We start from the raw sequence: 20,868 nt of genomic DNA, 5'->3' as shown, positions 1-20,868 counted from the left end.
GCAGTGGTGTTTTTTTCGTTATAGTACCTTCCTATCTGTTTAAATAGTGGAGAAAAACACGCAAGTAAGTAATGCAAAAGCTTCAAAGTAAAACCACCCGTTATATTTTGACCTTGTTACAATTATGATATATGGTGTTTATTAAGGGTATGATGATCCGTAAATGTGTCGTGGCGTAAATGGTATCACTAGGGTGTTCGCGCAGTGCAACTGTGCGTCTGGAGCCTCTCTCTTGCACCAGAGTAAGCACGGCATGTCAGCCAGCCCTCGGGGGCATAGTCCTGGTGATGGCCTGAGAGAGAGGGCAAGGGAGGTGGTGGTAGCCTGAGTGCGGCACGTGATGCTCGATCGAGATCATTCGGGAAAGGTATCGAAGGGGGGCAATCAAGGGGCAGTCCCGGGAGTGTTCTGGGCCCGTCTGTAGAATCAAGCCTGGGTCCCGCGTCTTGTCGTTTCCGGGTCTTCGTCTCGAGTTAACTCGCTACTCACATAGTGAGCCACATCACCTACTAGAGAACCCAAGTTACGTTCAGTGTTACCCGCTAGAGAAGTTGTTAAGTTAAAGTGTTGCCTCCCAGTCCAGAGTGTGTGCCTCCGTGTTGAACATTACAAATGCATTGATTAAAATGTATCTTTATGCTAACGACAATTGTATAGAATTGTGTAGTTAGAATTGATGGTGGTATGTGTTGTTGTATATCCTGTCTTTTCTGTTTAGTCGGTTCAGATAACCAACTTTTTTATGTGAAAATAGTTATAGGGAAAATATGTTCCTATTTAAAAAAATGCATAAATTACAATAATACATCCTTATATCACATAATAAATGTTCAGTAACATAGGCTAGAGGTTACAAATATAAAGAAATGAAAAGATAAGCACACAATGAGCAACATGCCAAAGGGGTCATAATATTAGTGATAATTATACAATATTGGTGGTTTTATCTGTGATCCAAAACTTGCATAAAAATATATCAGTCTAGAAAAAAAGTTGCGTGAGTAAAGACCGAACTGGGTTCATGGCCTAAAAATGCACTTTAGGCAGCAATAACTTCGCTGCGTCTGTCAAACAGTGATGACTCATGCATTAGACTGGCAACGGAAATCCACGTGACAGGCTCAACATAACGATTCATTCTTGACAACCCACGACTGCCCAACACATTCGGATTCTAGTGGAACAAGTCGACTCGACTACTAACCCCCAATGCCATGCAATGACTTATGAAATTAAAATACCGCACAATTGTAGCCTTTTGCTTTTTTTTTAAACGCCGTAAGAACGAAGGGGGGAGATTCTTGACAACAATCATTCTGTAGCATTGGCACAAACGATTTACCTGGTATGTGGCGGCTTACTGCATTCGTTGAGCAATCGCCATATCCGCACGATTGATGAAATAAGACGCCTTATTGCGAAGTACCGTGGGAAAGTTACTCCGAGGGCCCTTAAGGTTTTTATGGATATGCTGTGATTGGTCATGAAGGCTGTTAGAAAAATGCACGTGTAATATATTTTTGAAACCAATCCCGTGCATTGCCACATGTCTACTGTCACATCAGTAGGTCCCTTTCGTATCAGATATACGATAAACACAGCAAGAACTACAAGTGTGACTGAAATTGTAATTCAGACATTATTTGTTGTATCCTATACTTGTATTCATCATCATCATCATCCAGGGTTAATCCACTGCTGGCTGAAGGCCTCCCCAAGCCACAACCTCGCATGATCTTAGATCTAATAATAATTAATCCAGCACCTGCACACGGGCTGATTTCATCGCTCCATCTCCTCGGTGGATATCCTCTCGAATGTGCCCCGTAATGGCTCTTGACCATCAGGCACCACCTCTTCTGGGCCGTGGCCTGCCCAAGCCCACAGTTTGATATCATTCACCTGCATGTGTTATTTTTTCTGTCTCTCAGTGTAATTCCCAGAAGAATGCATGTCTCCACGCTTCTATGCACACTTTTACGTTTTTGTCATCGTGACCATGTTTCTGAACCGTATGTTATGGCAGGTAGTAGACACCAATTAAAAAAAAAACCTTTTTTAAGCATATTGGTAATATACCTTCAAGTATAAAGTTCATATTTCCAAAAGAACTCCAACCTGTTGTCATCCTCATCTTTGTTTCATTACTTTGATTCTGGTTTACCTTTAATAGCTCTACACCCAGATATACAAATTGTGCTGTGTATACAATTGTGTTCCCCCACACAGATATATGCAATCATTTACAAACTTGTTGTCCATGATGTTTGTTTTGTTCATATTTATCCTGAACCCAACTTTCTACGCATCTTCATTTATTAAGTTCTTATAATTCACCAACTCCTAGAAAAAGCAACTGAATGGCTAAATCACTTATAACTGAATTCATTGGCCACGTGAAATCATCATTATAGTCAACCACATTAGAAACCCGGATTTAGGAAAGGTTATTCCACCATTGAAACATACACACCATCAACAAATATATATGAGAGACAAATTTACGTGAATTACCATTATGCAAGGCTTTTACTGACCATGTTTAGGCATTTGATTAAGTGGCAATAGAAGCAGTCTCCCACGCTGACATGGAAGGATGAAATAATATTTAAGTTAAATGCTTAAAGCTGAGGAGGAAAACTATCGTTGTTGGGAGGCAAGAAAGTGGGGTGAATGACAGAGGGACAATAATAGATGAAGAGAGGGACAATAATAGATGAAGAGAGGGACAATAAGAGATGAAGAGGTGCAGGGTGGGAATTGCCTACGGGGTTATCAGAGTGCGGCACTTGAGTCAATACGTGCAAATAAACCACGCAACCCTAAGGTCATGGCACTTAGGACAACCGTAGTTATCAGTTTTATTGTAATGTAATTGCCATTTTCTACACCACAATTTGAACTGTGTGCCTGTGATAAAGTGCCGATGTTACTGTGCATGGTCCTACACCCAACCTGCACACATCTCGTGATTGACATTTGTAAATTGACTCCACAGCAATGGAAAGTATTGCTGCTAAGTGAGATGCCCTTAGCATCTTATAGAATTACAATTAACTTTTCCAACAGTAAAACATTTTCATTTTGGATAATAAATGAAATGCTCTTGAATAATATGATATGCTGCATTCTTTGGAGTGCAGGAGAACGCTACAGAAAGCAATCTTCCACAAATTGCGTCTGCTAGCTTGCTGAATGCCCATTTCATATACAATGGATGTGCGTGTAAAGTGTTTCATGAAAGCTGCATGGATGGCACATGGGAATATGACCCCATGGGCAGATCAGTGAGGTGTTTTCCTCCTTTCAGTAACTTAGGTTTATTATAGTAAACAAGTCGCCGCATTTGTTCCAATGATTATACAATGGGCCCCATGTAAAGAATTAATAGGCCACTTGAAGGATTTTTCGGGAAAAAGTCGCATGACAAATCTCTTCCACTGCCAATCTCTGACACGGGGCAGACTCGACTGTGAGATTACCAACATTATTCTGTGTCTCGTGACTTAATGCCAAAAGCACATTAAGTTGCGATATATCAGAAAGATATTAAAAAAATGCGAACAGCATGCGTCCATAAAAATGTGCAACTGAATGCTGGTGGTGCCCATCGACATCAGACTCTTTCTAACAGTTCTAGATTTGAAGCTTTCGTGACTGCAAGGATCCATACTCTTTGGTTCTATTCGGTAAAGTCACGTAGGTAAAAAATAAAACAACAAAAATCACGACGTTTCGGCCACAACACAAGTGGCCTTTTTCAGGTGAAGGAACAGAACTGTCGGGACGACAGCACTTGCTGCACTTGCTGTCGTCCCGACAGTTCTGTTCCTTCACCTGAAGAAGGCCACTTGTGTTGTGGCCGAAACGTCGTGATTTTTTTTTTTTTACCTACGTGACTTTACCAAATAGAACCAAAGAGTATCTTTCTAACAGCCCCAAGATGGGCCGTTTAAACACGCTCATATATCGTGGAAATATAAATCGCAATAAACCATAACCGTCAGGCTTTAAAAAACAGTAGACTTTAACAATTTTACACTTGTTACTTGCACAGTTGGTAGAAGTGGTGGGAGTCGCTTTCTGTGGCTGGTATTGTAAATATTGAGGATGCTGATGTGGTGTGTTGTGACCGAACTTGCAAACCAGAGGACGCCGGTTTTAATGTGGACTCCTGACATGGCAAGTGAAACAATGGTGTTGTAAGTTTGTTTGAATCCACGTGCCTCACACTTCACAACAGCATACTATGAAGGGGTATACCACATTGGTGGGCTATAGTGTGGGTACTTGCATTGGCATGCACAAGTTATTGCAGGGCTGCATCTTTACCATGTAGGCCGTGGAGACGTGGAGCACCTTTGAGTTACTGAGTGCATGAGTAAATGAAATAGATGGAAATACATTTCCATATGAATGCCACAATTATCTGGTAATGGAGTCGGTTATTCATCAGGTGGTGATGAAAATTAGTTTTGAACGAGTTGGCATTTGCAGTTCAATGAAGAATTTTGTCTGGAAAACTTTGTATTAAAGTTCATGTACTTTTGTATGTCTAACAATATATACACACACATATAAAAACTGGTATTCAAAATGTTAAATTATAATGTTGTGACATTCAAATGACCACTAGGCAATCTTAAACACAAGATGGTATGGGCTGCTGTATACAATTAGACCTGCTTTAAACGTGCTGTCTTATTTGGTTATCGTGGCCTTGCTGTTTGGTTTGACATTAACCAATCACTCCATTGTATCTGCAAACAAACTAACACATGGTTGTGGTGAGTAGATATATGTTAGATTATTTCGTGTTCTATGTTGAGTTACCTCAATCACACTGAGATCCTGTATTCAAAATGATATCCTGGAAAGGCACATGAGATGAACGTTACCATTTTATAGAAAGTTGATATATTAGCCTGGTTACCAATCACTGCACAAATACCTAAATATATACACAGTACAGCATTTGTTGTTTCATTTTTTAAACCCTTGCCAAAGTTAAGGGCCTATCTATGAGACAGGCATAAAGCAATTGTCAAGTTTAATGTTGATTTTGTTTCACCAGCTGAGAACTCAAGAGGCTAGGATATAATTTCATAAGCACAGCAACTCGCTTCCTGACTGACGAATACACACTTCAAAATAACTTCATTGAATTACATCGCGTACTGAAAAATGATCATGGATTTCACTCTGTATGCTCACATTTTAAATTAAATCTGCAACATCGCTTCCCGTCGTTCCTCTCGACTGTCTGCAGGATGTTGGACGTCACCGATGTTGTGGGCATGATGGTGCAGCAGACACTGGGATGGCCCAGCATGGACCAGCTTGTCAATGGCTTGCATTGGATCATCTCCACAATAAACCAGCAAAATACCACCAGCTTTACGAGCAAATGCGAAGGCAAGCGTTATAATGTGCTATTAATGTTTCGAAAAATATATCTGTATATGTATGGGTGGTGCGATGGTTGGCAGTTCGATTTCCCAGCGCGGCAGTTTAAACAATGGAGCACGTTTTGTAATGCCCTGCCCTCTGTCCACCCTGCAGTGGCAATTGTTTCACCACAGTTAGTCGATCTTCAGGTCGATTGTGGTGGAGTAAGCATGGGTACTTTCAACTCTGCCAAGGCATCTGGCCAGCATGGAAGAGGTGGCCAACATTCCCCTCATCGAGAAGCTGCTATTCCTGCTGATTTCCCCATGCTGATCTGGCTTTTAATTTTCCCACGAATGCCGAGTCATCATTCTGAAAAACCCCTTTTGCAGCCGCCAATACTACAAACAGTGATAATATAATATCGCAGAAGATGCACATTATAAGCTACAAAACATTGTTTCATAACACATTTTCGCAGTGCACGCCCAGAGAATTGTTGACATGCTACCTGTTATGGCTTTAACATCTGCAGAGCTGTGTCTTAGCCGTGTTACATTTGACGTTTTCCCAATTTTACAAAGTTAATGAATGCCTGTGCTTATAATGGAGCACTTTATCTGTTGCGTAACATGCAATGTGCTAAAATGTTCGTGAAATGAATTTGAATCCTGGCCTGTCTGCTTGCACTTGGGTATAAGCAGGAGGGCTGGGAGATTTCTGCAGGAATCCTGATCGTTAATAGCATTGCATATGTAATGGCATGGGGAAACTATCGCGCCCACACAGTTTAACAAGGCTATGTGTTACATATAATAAAACAATTAACAGACTTTAGCACTGTATACATTGTATCACATTCAATAAATATCACACAAATGACTGAAGTCACTTATGGAAACGGAACAAAAAATGCTACACGCCGCAATTCATAAGAAGCGTGAACGCATTCTGACGCGTTGCGGGTGATGTGGAGGTCGCCGCGTACGTGTTGTATAAATGTGCCGGAATCAAAATTCGGCCGTCTGTTTATTGCCCAACAGATATTTTCTCCGTCCCAAACGTAACGCTGTGGGCGAACGCTCCCGTGCCGTGGAGGGGCCTCATCAGCGAGATGATCGTCTTCAAAAACAACGCCATGACCAACGACGAGCTCATACCAAGGTACACGCTAAATGTCACTCGTGCGTCTTGCCAATATTACAATCGTACAATTATTGTGACGAAAGACGCAATTCAACAGCCAGAAAAAAATGTGACAAAAAATGTACCCGTGCCTTTTGGGCTGGGATAAATGTCACCAGTGTCGGCGGGGTGCTGATTATATTTTACTTGTCGGTACCACCTGAAGTGGCACAACTTTCGCGGTTTCAGTTTCTTTATGCGGCCAATAACAGTGGTATCACGTGATAATAATTTGAAGTGAGTGGGTTATCATAGCATGCAATCTTAAAATTACAGTTTTGCCACTTCAGGTGGTACCAATCCCTGCTTTGGCCCATGGACGAGGCTTGAACTGGTCACCAGATGCCTGGTCCTTCTGCCTTGTCCTTGCTTCCTATGTTATAATACTGTGTTGACTGTGGAACATCAAATCACAAACTACATTCACTTGCTGTGATTTAAAGCAAAGGTGATAGAATGTGTGTACACTGTGCTACAATTGAATCACATACTGCAATGCAACATTGCAATGAAACATCTTAAACTTTACGTTCTCTTTCAGAGCACTCCACGCATCTATGGACCTCTTAAATCAGATGAACATCGTCAATGTTGACCGCAACACTCTGAACACGATGTTCTGCTCAGATAAGAACCTAAGTAGCCTCATTGCCAGTTTTCAACAATCAAATTCAACCATCTCGGCTACAGCGAACCTCATTCAGGGCATTTTACATGACAAAAGTGTGACGCATGTAATTGCCTTGTTGTACAATAACATTCGGCTGTGGTCGCAGAATTCTCCCCCAGCAGAAGGCCAACTTTACGATGATGTCTCTGCTATTCTTAACAGGATCAATGTCAGTAAAGAGTTCGATATTTTAAATCACGTAATTGAGGTTGCAAACACAACCGGCATTGACAATGCTATTTTACCACTCGTATACGGTGTCCTCACAGAGATCCAGGCTTCAGGATTGCTTGACAATAAAACTGCAGATATCCTTAACACTGTTCAGACTTTTCTCAAAGTTAACAATTCTGAGCAGCTTCTTGCTGAGATCAAACAGCTTCTCTCTTGGGTGCCACAAGACAGTGCTCAAAATAGCAGCCGAAGAGTAACGGAGTTCCTGATAAATGTGTTTGAAAACATAATTGTGCCTGTATTACCTGCACATGATTGGGCAGCTATTCTTCAACCAGAAATATCCCAACAGTTGATGATGAACTTCATAAACCCCAAAGTTGTAGCAAAGATTTTATCAGAAATTCAATTATCACATCTTGTAGACAGGCAAGTTACAGAAAACTTAAATATTGCTCAAACATTCCTCATGATGAACAGCACCCAGCAAATCCTATCACATGTGGTGGTCCTGTTACATCAGGCTCAACCAGATGAAGTGCGTGATTTGTCTATCAAAATCGTGCGTGTCCTGCTTAAATTATACCAGAAACAAATTATACCAGCATTTCCGGAAAATGACTGGACAGGTATTTTCCAACCGGACACATTTCAAAAGCTGATTTTGCAACTCATGTCCCCAAAAGTTCTTGCTGACACACTTGCCGAGATTGAATCCTCAGATTTTCTTGATGCACAGACTGCAGAAATAATCCGTATCGCGCAAACCTTCCTGAATTTGAACAACAGCCAGCAAATTTTTTCACAGCTAAATTACGTGCTTTCTCATGGTCAGCCGGAGACATATGGAAACTTGACCGTAAGTGTCTTACATGTCCTGTACAACATATATCAGAAACACATCATTCCACAATTTCCAGTAGACGATTGGACAGCTCTTTTTGTCCCAGGATATTTTGAGAAGCTGATATCGACTCTCCTATCTCCAGGTGTTTTTGCTGAAATGCTGTCTGAGATTGAAAATGCAGGGCTCCTCAATCCAGACGTGACAGGAATGCTCAACACGATGCAAGGCCTGATCACAGCAAATACCACCCAAGATCTTTTTACACATCTGAGGCTTCTGTTGGATCAGTGGCAACCTACGTACCCCAATGAAAGCAATCCTGTCAGTTTTTCTATTGGCATGCTAAAAGTCTTGCTGAGCATCGCGGAGATGACTGATCAACCAGATACTGTTGATGTCAAGTGGATGTCTGTCATAGAGTATTCACTAAAACAGATCACACGATCAAATTTTATACCTCCAGATGCAACAGACATGATTGTCACATTCATAAAGGTGCTTACATTTGTTTTTGAACCAAATTACTTCAATTTGAATAACACAAACAACACAATGCAGAGTCTTGTAAATGGGTTGAGCAGTGAAATCAGTGCCTACTTACAACGTTTCCCTGACCTAAGAGAATTCATGCCATTCATAATGAAGGCTTCGAATACAGCAGCGAAATTGTTGGATAATGCTACATCTGAAGAAGCCATCAGTACATCACTCGAGGCCATTATTTCATTGGTGCACAACTTAAGACACATCGTGACAAAATCCAATCCGTTAATGCCAACATCCGCAAGTGTCTGTGAAAACAACTTAACAGAGCTTGGAATGTTTGTGGCTGAACAATTGAGTAATCTGATGCCAGACAAGATATCTGAAGAATTCAAAAACATGACGTCCCTAATTCTCCACTACACAGATGCTCTGCAAGCTTTCATACAGAACAGAGATATGCCTATGGATTTTTTCATATCGTTTTACAAGGAAAATTACCAGCTCATCAAACAACTTTCGGACTTTTTAAAAAATACAGACAATGACACACTGCAGGCACTCAAATCCGATGCAAGCAAAGTAAAACTCATGGTGTCTGAGGCAAGGATGTCTAACGAGAGTCTGAACACTTTCTTAGAACTATCAGCACAATTACTGATGGAAATTGGTTACATTTTAAATACATCTGAACATTTCCAATCAATCCCTTCATTCTCAAGCTTGCTTTTTCTGGTAGACATGGTGACCGCTGAAAACAGCACAACAGATACTCTGTTCACCAACAACTCAGACATTAACATAAGAGACATTGACATATTTCTGGAAATCGCAAACAGTAGCACACTTCTTGACGTTCTGCAGAATATTGAAAGCCTTCTCCATCATTTGCAGGATCTTCAGTCTTCATTGCACAATGATTCGTTACTGTTGACTCTGAGGTCTATATCAGGGATAATGGACCAGTGTGGAGTGTTTCTAGAGCATCTGCACATTGACCCAGCAGCAAAGGAGGTTTTTCACATACTCAACTCTCTATCAGACATTTGGATTCAAGATCTATCTGTGGTTGATTATGGTAGTGCGCATACCCAGCTTAACGTTTTTAAAGCATTCATCGTGTATGTGGTGGCTAACATGGACACATTAATTCCAATTGAGAATGAAGTCAGAGCGGTTCAATTTCTGCTTCGGTCAATAGAGCCTTTAATGGAGTCGGTTTCGGATGCCAATGCAGATGGCACACCCCTTTATGACAAGCTGAACATAGTTTTACATCTTATTACCAACATGACAGACATATCGACTTACACTTTGGAAGACTTTTGGAGAACTTTTGGCTCACGTGGAATTACTGAAGTTGACATATTGGAAATTCAAGCTATCATGATGACAATTGGGATGTATGTTGAAAACATCTTCAACATCATCGTTGAGCCAGCAATGAATCAGTCTGAAATACAAGCTGCTGCCGCTCGACTGACAGAATTGCTGCTGCAAATGAACCATGGATCCAACGCATCACTTCCCATCAACAGACAAACTCATGAAATAATGGCAATCATAATGTACCCAAGGAGTCTTCAAAATATCTCCGTGATTTTTCAGTTTTTGAAGATCATTGTCGGAGATATATTACCTGAAAACGGACTGTTGTCTCTGCAGCAAACGGAGGCAATCCTTAACTTCCTGCACAGTGCTGAAACCATGATAGCCATTCAGGATGTAGACAAGCTGGTTTATTGGCTACAGAATTCAACGTTCTATTTTGGAGACTTCCTTTCACAGATGGAAACATTTAACGACACACAGACTCTGTCCAGTTTGACCTCTGCACTCAGCATCATGGGTCACTTCCTGCAGTTGCAAAGTCAGCTTGATACTTTCGTTTCATATAACATCTCCACACCATTCACTGAAGAACTTGGCTCCATTTTTGAATTTTATGGACTTAATAACCTGACAGATATTTTAATGAAAGCCATAGAAGGAATTCAGCTCATTCACCAACTTTCTTCCCGTGATGTGTTTGGCATGGCTGAGATACAGAGCATTTTCAGCTATTCACAATCCACTCTAACATTTTTCACTGATCCACTTGTTGAGGAAAAGTCCATTCATCTTGGAAGTAAAGTTGTCCGACTTGTCGGTATGTTTATGATCCAACAAAACTACTCGGTACCAAATATGGTGGACACTCAGTGTACCGTTCTGGCTATTATTGACCAAATCTTATCAACAAATCTGAAAACGGTGCCAACAGCAATGGGTTTATTAAATGCAGCTAAATGCAATGTATCAGAAGAAGAACTCAATGCTGACTGTTCACTTCCATCGCGCAACGTTGTGTACTGTGCTGCTACCCTTGCAGCAGAAATTGTGACAGACTTTTCAGAGTTCATTTCCTTTCCTAATCAGATAGTTCTCCCAGAAGATAAGTTCCAAGAACTGGCATACATCTTCTCGTGTAATTTAAGACAAATGCAAGAATGGACTGTGGTGCTTCTGAAAATGGCTCAAGTTTTTGATTTTTCAAGCTCACTTCTGGTTGATCTCAATGCAAAGACCATGAGGCTTCTAGACCACATTGCCGAGACTCAGCTTGACATCTGCGATGATCATAGTAACCCACTGGCTGTAAGTCTTATCCTGACACTGAACTCCATCGATGATCTACAGTGCTCGCACACCTTTAAATCTGAAACACTGGTGGCGATAATGACGGATATTGTTTACTTTATTAAAACAGCAAATGTGCCTGTAAATGACAAATTCTTAGAAAATGCAATGGCAGACTTTCAAAAGGTCCTCGATTTCTTGATGCAACTTGGATCCATTGATATTCATGAAACCGATCTGCTGTTGATAGCTAACAGTACCCTTGAGGCACTGAATACTTTAATGGAAAATCTCAGCATTCATCCGAAGCCAAACCTCTCAATTTTCACCTATTTCATTAACATGCTGACAATGCAAGAAAACTGGAGAAACACCACAGCCTATCCTTTTCCAACAGATTTGAACTGGTATTCAAATCACTCGAATATGAATAATTTTACAACAGAAATTCAAGAATTAATTGTTTTCATTTACAACAGTGTCAGAGATGATGGTAACTTTTCAGCAAAACAGTTATTCGCAGACTTGGGACAATTACTAGTAAGTTCGAATGCATCTCAACCATTGAAAAAACTGAACTTTATAAGGAATATAAACTCTTTTGTCCATGCATTAGAAATTGTCCATCCTCATATTGCGAGTGCCATAAAGAACTTTACTGTCGAGAATCATCACATGTTTTTAGAAGAGGTGGCGAAAACAATTGGATCATTTAAAGAAATGAACATATCATTTGGAAATCCATTGTTGTTCATTGCCTCCACATTCAGATCTCTGGAAGCGATAATCAGACAACTTCAACATTTAACACCAGAACACTCAAGTGTAGAAGTTGAACGTCTACTACAGTCAATTACTGTGTTTGAGGAAGCAATTGGGCAAATCTTTAATTCTGGTAATATGACATTTCAAAACGGGCTAATGTTAGACAGTTTGAAACATATATTCAACATGCTAGACACAATGCAAATTTTTAACAATAGCATTGAAGCAGAAATGTTGCACAACGTTATTAGTCTATGCCTGGACATAAAAGAATTTGCTATGAATATGGGAAGTTCAAATTCCTCAGATGTCATTGTGAAGGAGGTGATGGACATGTTCCTCACAACGTTTCCACTTGACATCGGAACCGTTGTGCTTCACTTCTTCAAAGTTATTGAAAAGCATAATTTTGAAGAAACTTATTTCAATGCTACAGAAATTGTTGATGGGATGATACCATTAATTGAGGGTCTCAGAAATAACAGTAAAGCAATGGCTGACAATATAAGGCATCTAAATACAATGAAAATACTTGTGCAGATAATTGCTAACATGACAACAAATGATGATTGGAAAAACCTCATGAGAATAGAAAATAACCATACATGGCTGCAAAAACATGAAATCATGTCAAAGGCCTTTTCTAGTTTCATGACCGAGCTCCAGAACTCAGGCCTATTGGATTCGGACACCACCGTTATCTTCCAAGCAGTGCAGTCTCTCCTTAAAGTGGAGACCCTTGATGATTTTCTCACGAAGAATAATATTTCAGGAATTATGGATGAACAGAGTTCGTATATTATCAATATCATACGGAACCTGTTAAATAAAAATACCACGGAACGTCTTTATTGGCAGCTGAATCATTTGCATCGAGGGGAATTTCTTGAGTCATACAACTTGACTACGAATATTGCACGACTGATGCTCAACGTATTTGATCATGTCGTTTCGCCAATAATTTATGTAGGCGAATTAGGGAATATTTCAATTAAAGATATTTTTAGGAATATATTTTTAAACCTATTGAAAGCAGACCCTTTGGCTGGTATTCTTAATGAGATAGAGATATCTGGGTTTCTTGATGAGCGAAGTGCAAAGATAGTCAATATGATAGTAACTTCCCTCAAATTTAACACCTCAGAAGATATTTACCTGCAGCTCAAACACCTGTTACGACAAGGCTCAACAGATCCATCTCAAAACCTCACATTCAACATTCTTCTGACCCTTTTTAATATCCACAATCATGTCATTCTACCCAAACTTTCGCCAGAAGAATGGGCAAACCTCTCGAATCCAGATATTTTCCAAAAGCTGATAGTCAATCTCATAAATGCAAATGTAGTTGCTCAAATGCTTGGTGAAATTCTATCGTCAGGACTTATTGATCAACAAAGTACAAACATCCTTGACACAGTGCAGAATTTCCTCAGGTTAAACACCTCAGAAGATATTTACCTGCAGCTCAAACACCTGTTACAGCAAGGCTCTACAGATCCATCTCAAAACCTCACGTTCAACATTTTTCTAACCTTTTTTAAAATCCACGAGCATGTCATTCTACCCAAACTTTCTCCAGAAGAATGGGCAAACCTCTCGAATCCAGATATTTTCCAAAAACTCATACTCAATCTCATGAGTGCAAATGTCGTTACTGATATCCTTCGTGAAATTCGATCTTCAGGATTTATTGATCAACAAAGTGCAAACATCCTTGGCACAGTGCAGATTTTCCTTCAGTTAAACACCTCAGAAGATCTTTACCAGCAGCTCAAACACCTGTTACAACAAGGCTCTGCAGATCCATCTCAAAGCCTCACTTTCAACATTTTTCTGACACTCTTTAATATTCATGATCATGTAATTCTACGCAAACTTTCTCCAGAAGAATGGGCAGACCTCTCGAATCCAGATGTTTTCCAAAAACTCATACTCAATGTCATGAATGCAAATGTAGTTGCAGATATTCTTCGTGAAATTCGATCTTCAGGACTTCTCGATCAACAAAGTGCAAACATCCTTGGCACAGTGCAGATTTTCCTTCAGTTAAACACCTCAGACGATATTTACCTGCAGCTCAAACACCTGTTAAAACAAGGCCCTACAGATCCATCTCAAAACCTCACTTTCAACATTTTTCTGACACTCTTTAATATGCATGATCATGTCATTCTACCCAAACTTTCGCCAGAAGAATGGGCAAACATCTCGAATCCAGATATTTTCCAAAAACTCCTAGTAAATCTCATGAGTGCAAATGTCGTTGCTGATATCCTTCGTGAAATTCGATCTTCAGGACTTCTTGATCAACAAAGTGCAAACGTCCTTGACACAGTGCAGACTTTTCTTCAGTTAAACACCTCAGACGATATTTACCAGCAGCTCAAACATCTGTTAGAGCAAGGCCCTACAGATCCATCTCAAAACCTCACTTTCAACATTTTTCTGACACTCCTTAATATTCATGATCATGTCATTCTAACCCAACTTTCGCCAGAAGAATGGGCAAACCTCTCGAATCCAGATATTTTCCAAAAACTCATAGTCCACCTCATGAGTGCAAATGTAGTTGCTGATATCCTTCGTGAAATTCGATCTTCAGGACTCATTGATGAACAAAGTGCAAACATCCTTGGCACAGTGGAGACTTTCCTTCAGTTAAACACCTCAGAAGATATTTACCTGCAGCTCAAACATCTGTTACAGCAAGGCCCTATAGATCCATCTCAAAACCTCACTTTCAACATTCTTTTGACACTCTTTAATATCCATGATCATGTCATACTACGCAAACTTTCTCCAGACGAATGGGCAAACATCTCGAATCCAGATGTGTTCCAAAAACTCATACTCAATCTCATGAATGCAAATGTAGTTGCAGATATTCTTCGTGAAATTCGATCTTCAGGACTTCTCGATCAACAAAGTGCAAACATCCTTGGCACAGTGCAGATTTTCCTTCAGTTAAACACCTCAGAAGATGTTTACCAGCAGCTCAAACACCTGTTAATGCAAGGCTCTACAGATCCATCTCAAAACCTCACTTTCAACATTTTTCTGACACTCTTTAATATCTATGATCATGTCATTCTATCAAAACTTTCTCCAGAAGAATGGGCAAACCTCTCGAATCCAGATGTTTTCCAAAATCTCATAGTCAATCTCATGAATGCAAATGTCGTTACTGATATCCTTCGTGAAATTCGATCTTCAGGACTTCTCGATCAACAAAGTGCAAACATCCTTGACACCGTGCAGACTTTCCTCAGGTTAAACACCTCAGAAGATGTTTATCAGGAGCTCAAACACCTGTTACAACAAGCCTCTACAGATCCATCTCAAAACCTCACTTTCAACATTTTTCTGACACTCTTTAATATGCATGATCATGTCATTCTACCCAAACTTTCGCCAGAAGAATGGGCAAACATCTCGAATCCAGATATTTTCCAAAAACTCATAGTAAATCTCATGAGTGCAAATGTCGTTGCTGATATCCTTCGTGAAATTCGATCTTCAGGACTTCTTGATCAACAAAGTGCAAACGTCCTTGACACAGTGCAGACTTTTCTTCAGTTAAACACCTCAGACGATATTTACCAGCAGCTCAAACATCTGTTAGAGCAAGGCCCTACAGATCCATCTCAAAACCTCACTTTCAACATTTTTCTGACACTCCTTAATATTCATGATCATGTCATTCTAGCCCAACTTTCGCCAGAAGAATGGGCAAACCTCTCGAATCCAGATATTTTCCAAAAACTCATAGTCCACCTCATGAGTGCAAATGTAGTTGCTGATATCCTTCGTGAAATTCGATCTTCAGGACTCCTCGATCAACAAAGTGCAAACATCCTTGGCACAGTGGAGACTTTCCTTCAGTTAAACACCTCAGAAGATATTTACCTGCAGCTCAAACATCTGTTACAGCAAGGCCCTATAGATCCATCTCAAAACCTCACTTTCAACATTCTTTTGACACTCTTTAATATCCATGATCATGTCATGCTACGCAAACTTTCTCCAGACGAATGGGCAAACATCTCGAATCCAGATGTGTTCCAAAAACTCATACTCAATCTCATGAATGCAAATGTAGTTGCAGATATTCTTCGTGAAATTCGATCTTCAGGACTTCTCGATCAACAAAGTGCAAACATCCTTGGCACAGTGCAGATTTTCCTTCAGTTAAACACCTCAGAAGATGTTTACCAGCAGCTCAAACACCTGTTAATGCAAGGCTCTACAGATCCATCTCAAAACCTCACTTTCAACATTTTTCTGACACTCTTTAATATCTATGATCATGTCATTCTATCAAAACTTTCTCCAGAAGAATGGGCAAACCTCTCGAATCCAGATGTTTTCCAAAATCTCATAGTCAATCTCATGAATGCAAATGTCGTTACTGATATCCTTCGTGAAATTCGATCTTCAGGACTTCTCGATCAACAAAGTGCAAACATCCTTGACACCGTGCAGACTTTCCTCAGGTTAAACACCTCAGAAGATGTTTATCAGGAGCTCAAACACCTGTTACAACAAGCCTCTACAGATCCATCTCAAAACCTCACTTTCAACATTTTTCTGACACTCTTTAATATGCATGATCATGTCATTCTACCCAAACTTTCGCCAGAAGAATGGGCAAACATCTCGAATCCAGATATTTTCCAAAAACTCATAGTAAATCTCATGAGTGCAAATGTCGTTGCTGATATCCTTCGTGAAATTCGATCTTCAGGACTTCTTGATCAACAAAGTGCAAACGTCCTTGACACAGTGCAGACTTTTCTTCAGTTAAACACCTCAGACGATATTTACCAGCAGCTCAAACATCTGTTAGAGCAAGGCCCTACAGATCCATCTCAAAACCTCACTTTCAACATTTTTCTGACACTCCTTAATATTCATGATCATGTCATTCTAGCCCAACTTTCGCCAGAAGAATGGGCAAACCTCTCGAATCCAGATATTTTCCAAAAACTCATAGTCCACCTCATGAGTGCAAATGTAGTTGCTGATATCCTTCGTGAAATTCGATCTTCAGGACTCCTCGATCAACAAAGTGCAAACATCCTTGGCACAGTGCAGACTTTCCTTCAGTTAAACACCTCAGAGGATATTTACCTGCAGCTCAAACATCTGTTACAGCAAGGCCCTATAGATCCATCTCAAAACCTCACTTTCAACATTCTTTTGACACTCTTTAATATCCATGATCATGTCATTCTACCCAAACTTTCTCTAGACGAATGGGCAAACATCTCGAATCCAGATATTTTCCAAAAACTCATAGTAAATCTCATGAGTGCAAATGTCGTTGCTGATATCCTTCGTGAAATTCGATCTTCAGGACTTCTTGATCAACAAAGTGTAAACGTCCTTGACACAGTGCAGACTTTTCTTCAGTTAAACACCTCAGACGATATTTACCAGCAGCTCAAACATCTGTTAGAGCAAGGCCCTACAGATCCATCTCAAAACCTCACTTTCAACATTTTTCTGACACTCCTTAATATTCATGATCATGTCATTCTACCCAAACTTTCTCCAGACGAATGGGCAAACATCTCGAATTCAGATGTGTTTCAAAAACTGTTAGTCAATCTCATGAATGCAAATGTATTAGCTGATATTCTGTCTCAAATGAAAGTGTTAGGACTTCTTGATGAGAGCAGTATGGCCATTTTAGATGCTGCATTTAAATCTATTGACATAAACTCCAGTAAAAATGTGTTCATAGCATTCACAAATTTGGTACATATGTCACTGACAAATGAAACTCAAAACCTGACCCTTGCAATATTTGACACTTTCTGCAATGCATTTCAGCATTTGATTGAACAATCCCTTTCAATGAACAGTTCAAATAGGTTTGATGCACAAATATTTTATGCAGGTATTTTTACACCATTTACATCCAACGTCATTACCAATGTACTTGCTGAAATACAGGCTTCAGGCCTGCTGAATGAGAATATCACAGACCTTCTAAAACTTGTACAAACATTCCTGACAGTGACTTCTATGCAAGAGCTTCAAGATGACATCACAGCATTATCTAATTATGTTTTTGGCCACGACACCAAAATAGCATTTAGTTTACTGCAGCTCATAAGAAATCATTCATCAGTTTCATCAACCTTCAGCGATGAGGCATTTAATGAATGGGTACAGATAGCGAATGCAACATTCTATAATTTGATACAGATTCTGCAAACACTTCCTGCAACAGATGACATAAATGTTGCTAAAAATGTCTTTAATATCATGAACCATCTGATAAAGAACTTGTCAAATGTCAATATAACCCTCCTCGTTAATTTCATAGACAAACTCTACAACGAACTGGTAAACCATGACTTGCAAGATATTCAATCAACCATCTTTAAACTAATTGAAGGAATAAACCTTGTTCAGGAAATTACAAAAGCAAACATATATAATGCATCGAATATGGAAACTATATTCAGCTTCTTGGAAGCCATCAGACCGCTTCATGTTTATGACGTGCAAGGCATGAACGTGAGCACACTAACAGAACAGTTTCTCCAATTGGTTAGACTTCACATGCTGGAGATAAGTAACTCAACTTTGCATGCATTTGGCGGACACAATTGCTCTACAAAGGCCGTTATCCAACATTTGCTGCAACAGAATGTTTCCAATCAGGTAACTCCCATGGAATTTATGTTCGACATTGGCTGTAAAATAGCGGACATGACCGGGAATATAGAGAACGCGTGTTCAATGCATTCGAATGAAACCACATCCTGCGCAGCGTTTATAGCCGTAGATATTTTGAATATATTTCAGCCACTTCTATATGAAAGCCAGAAAAATGTCACAGACAGTTTACCACAGCTCTCGGATATGTTTTATTGTCACCTGCAGTGGATAAATGAGTGGACTAAGATTCTGTTGAAAATTTCTGAGACTTTGAATCTCCCTTGCCCAATTTTGCTTGAGCTAGACAGCGGTATGACTAACCTTTCCGAAAGCATCATTGTCCACCTAAACAGGAGCATTTGTCTAATTGAAGATGACCCAATATTAGTTTCAATTTCAAATGTTCTTACACTATTTGCCAACACCACATCCATGCACAACTTCAATGATGCTATCAAAGCAATAGACACAATTATGGTTGCTTTCAGTGCTATGAAAGACTTGGGCTTTCCTGATAATAATACGCAGACTGAAAACATCATAGCCTTCATCAAAAATGTGTTCGCTTTGCTGAGCGACTTTAACAGTACGACAAATCAGGATTTGTTTACCGGAGCCAAAGAAATAATCAGGATTATAGAATTGCTGCAGAGAAGCTTCTATTTCAATGTGGAGTCTCAGATGGCATCGTACTTAAACTTCATACAACTGTTGTCGATAACGAGCGAGCGAGACTGGCTCAATGTGACTGAGCACTTGCTTATTGGCACCCTTCGAGCTCTAGGAAATATCACCAATGATCAGCTGATAACAAACGTGGCCGAATTGTTAATCCAAACGTCAACGATAATAACAAACCTGAATGGATCATCTGATGAGGACTATGCCAAACTGATAACTGCACTAAAAAAGCTAAACACCTCCTCAGTCCAAGATCGTGTAGAATTGTTGAACATTGTGAACATTTTCAGAACCGTGCATCAAAACCTAATTGACATGAGCGGTAACACTAATGTATCTTTGCCAGAATTGCTGCAAATAATTGCAAACTTGTTGAATAGCACAGACATCAACTTTCCAGAAGTAAATGCATACACATTGATGGTGAGAAAAATAATATCAACAATGTACAACTTGTCATTTAGCACTGGGGCTGAATCAATAATGACCAAAGTCGGTGAGATAGAACAACTCGTATTTGAGATTATACCCTTTGTAAGTGCGGAGAGCAGACTGAGCCTGAATAATACACTGAACATTCTAAAGAGTATCAGTGGTGTCTTGAACATCGCCCTCTCAACAAGTAACTCAACCACCGATGGCGAAGTAGCGCTCATCAAGGCCATCCTTTCACTGCTGAGGGTGTTTGGAGAAGAGCGGATCTACAATGGGACTTTTACGGCAGACACGGCTGAAAGCATTCTAAGTGTGTACTTCCAAGTTCTCCACCTAGTCGCGAATGACGGCTTCAGCGTAGACGACGTCGTGAACTCGTCGGTTGCGGTGATTGAGCTGCTGCAAGTGCTCGCAGGAGAGGTTCCTGCTCTCAATGTTTTAGCTCCATTGTTGGAAAGTGCAAAGGTGGCCTTCCTCATGGCTGGTGGCACGACGCAGCAACCCGCAATCTCCAGGTAAGGATTTTCTTCCAATGATGAACCTGGCTCAAGACTTGACAAAATACTGATTTCATATGGGAGTGACAATCTACACGCCAATGTGTATTTTTCCGTGCTTGTATTAACCATCGGGTCACTGAATTTGAATTCAACATTTTTACCGAAAAAACACTCCAATTAGCCCTCAAACAAGTTAATAAGGCTGAATTAGGTGACTGTACATTCTCAATAAAACGGACAGCACACTATTGCAATCCAGAGGTCGTGGTGCGTTCAGTTAATTCCCCTAGTGTAACAGTTGAAATGGCCCGATTTTATTGTAATCTTCCCACCTCTGTCCACCCAAGAGTATAAATGATTACATGACAGTTAATTGATCAGCAGGCTGTAATATGGGTGGGTGTAATGTGTGGATACTTCTCCCTGTTGCCAGAGATCTGGCCAGT

General features: G+C 40.1%; 1 protein-coding gene across 2 annotated transcripts in view; it reads left to right on the top strand.

The window, feature by feature from the left end:
- Positions 1-20,868, top strand: part of LOC116941141 (uncharacterized) — a 134,934-nt gene that overhangs the window by 45,007 nt on the left and 69,059 nt on the right. For both annotated transcript variants that reach the window (XM_076066205.1, XM_076066206.1), the window contains exons 16-18: positions 5,270-5,415; positions 6,432-6,552; positions 7,115-20,437. In XM_076066205.1, coding sequence (XP_075922320.1) covers positions 5,270-5,415; positions 6,432-6,552; positions 7,115-20,437 — 13,590 coding nt within the window. The remainder of the gene's footprint in view (positions 1-5,269; positions 5,416-6,431; positions 6,553-7,114; positions 20,438-20,868) is intronic.

The sequence above is a fragment of the Petromyzon marinus genome, chromosome 10 (genome assembly GCF_048934315.1).
Source record: "Petromyzon marinus isolate PM22_M1 ecotype Great Lakes invasive population chromosome 10, UKy_Petmar_22M1.pri1.0, whole genome shotgun sequence".
NCBI classification, from domain to species: Eukaryota; Metazoa; Chordata; class Hyperoartia; order Petromyzontiformes; family Petromyzontidae; genus Petromyzon; species Petromyzon marinus.
Note: the sequence above shows the minus strand (reverse complement) of the source record. Positions and strands in the feature narration are given on the sequence as shown.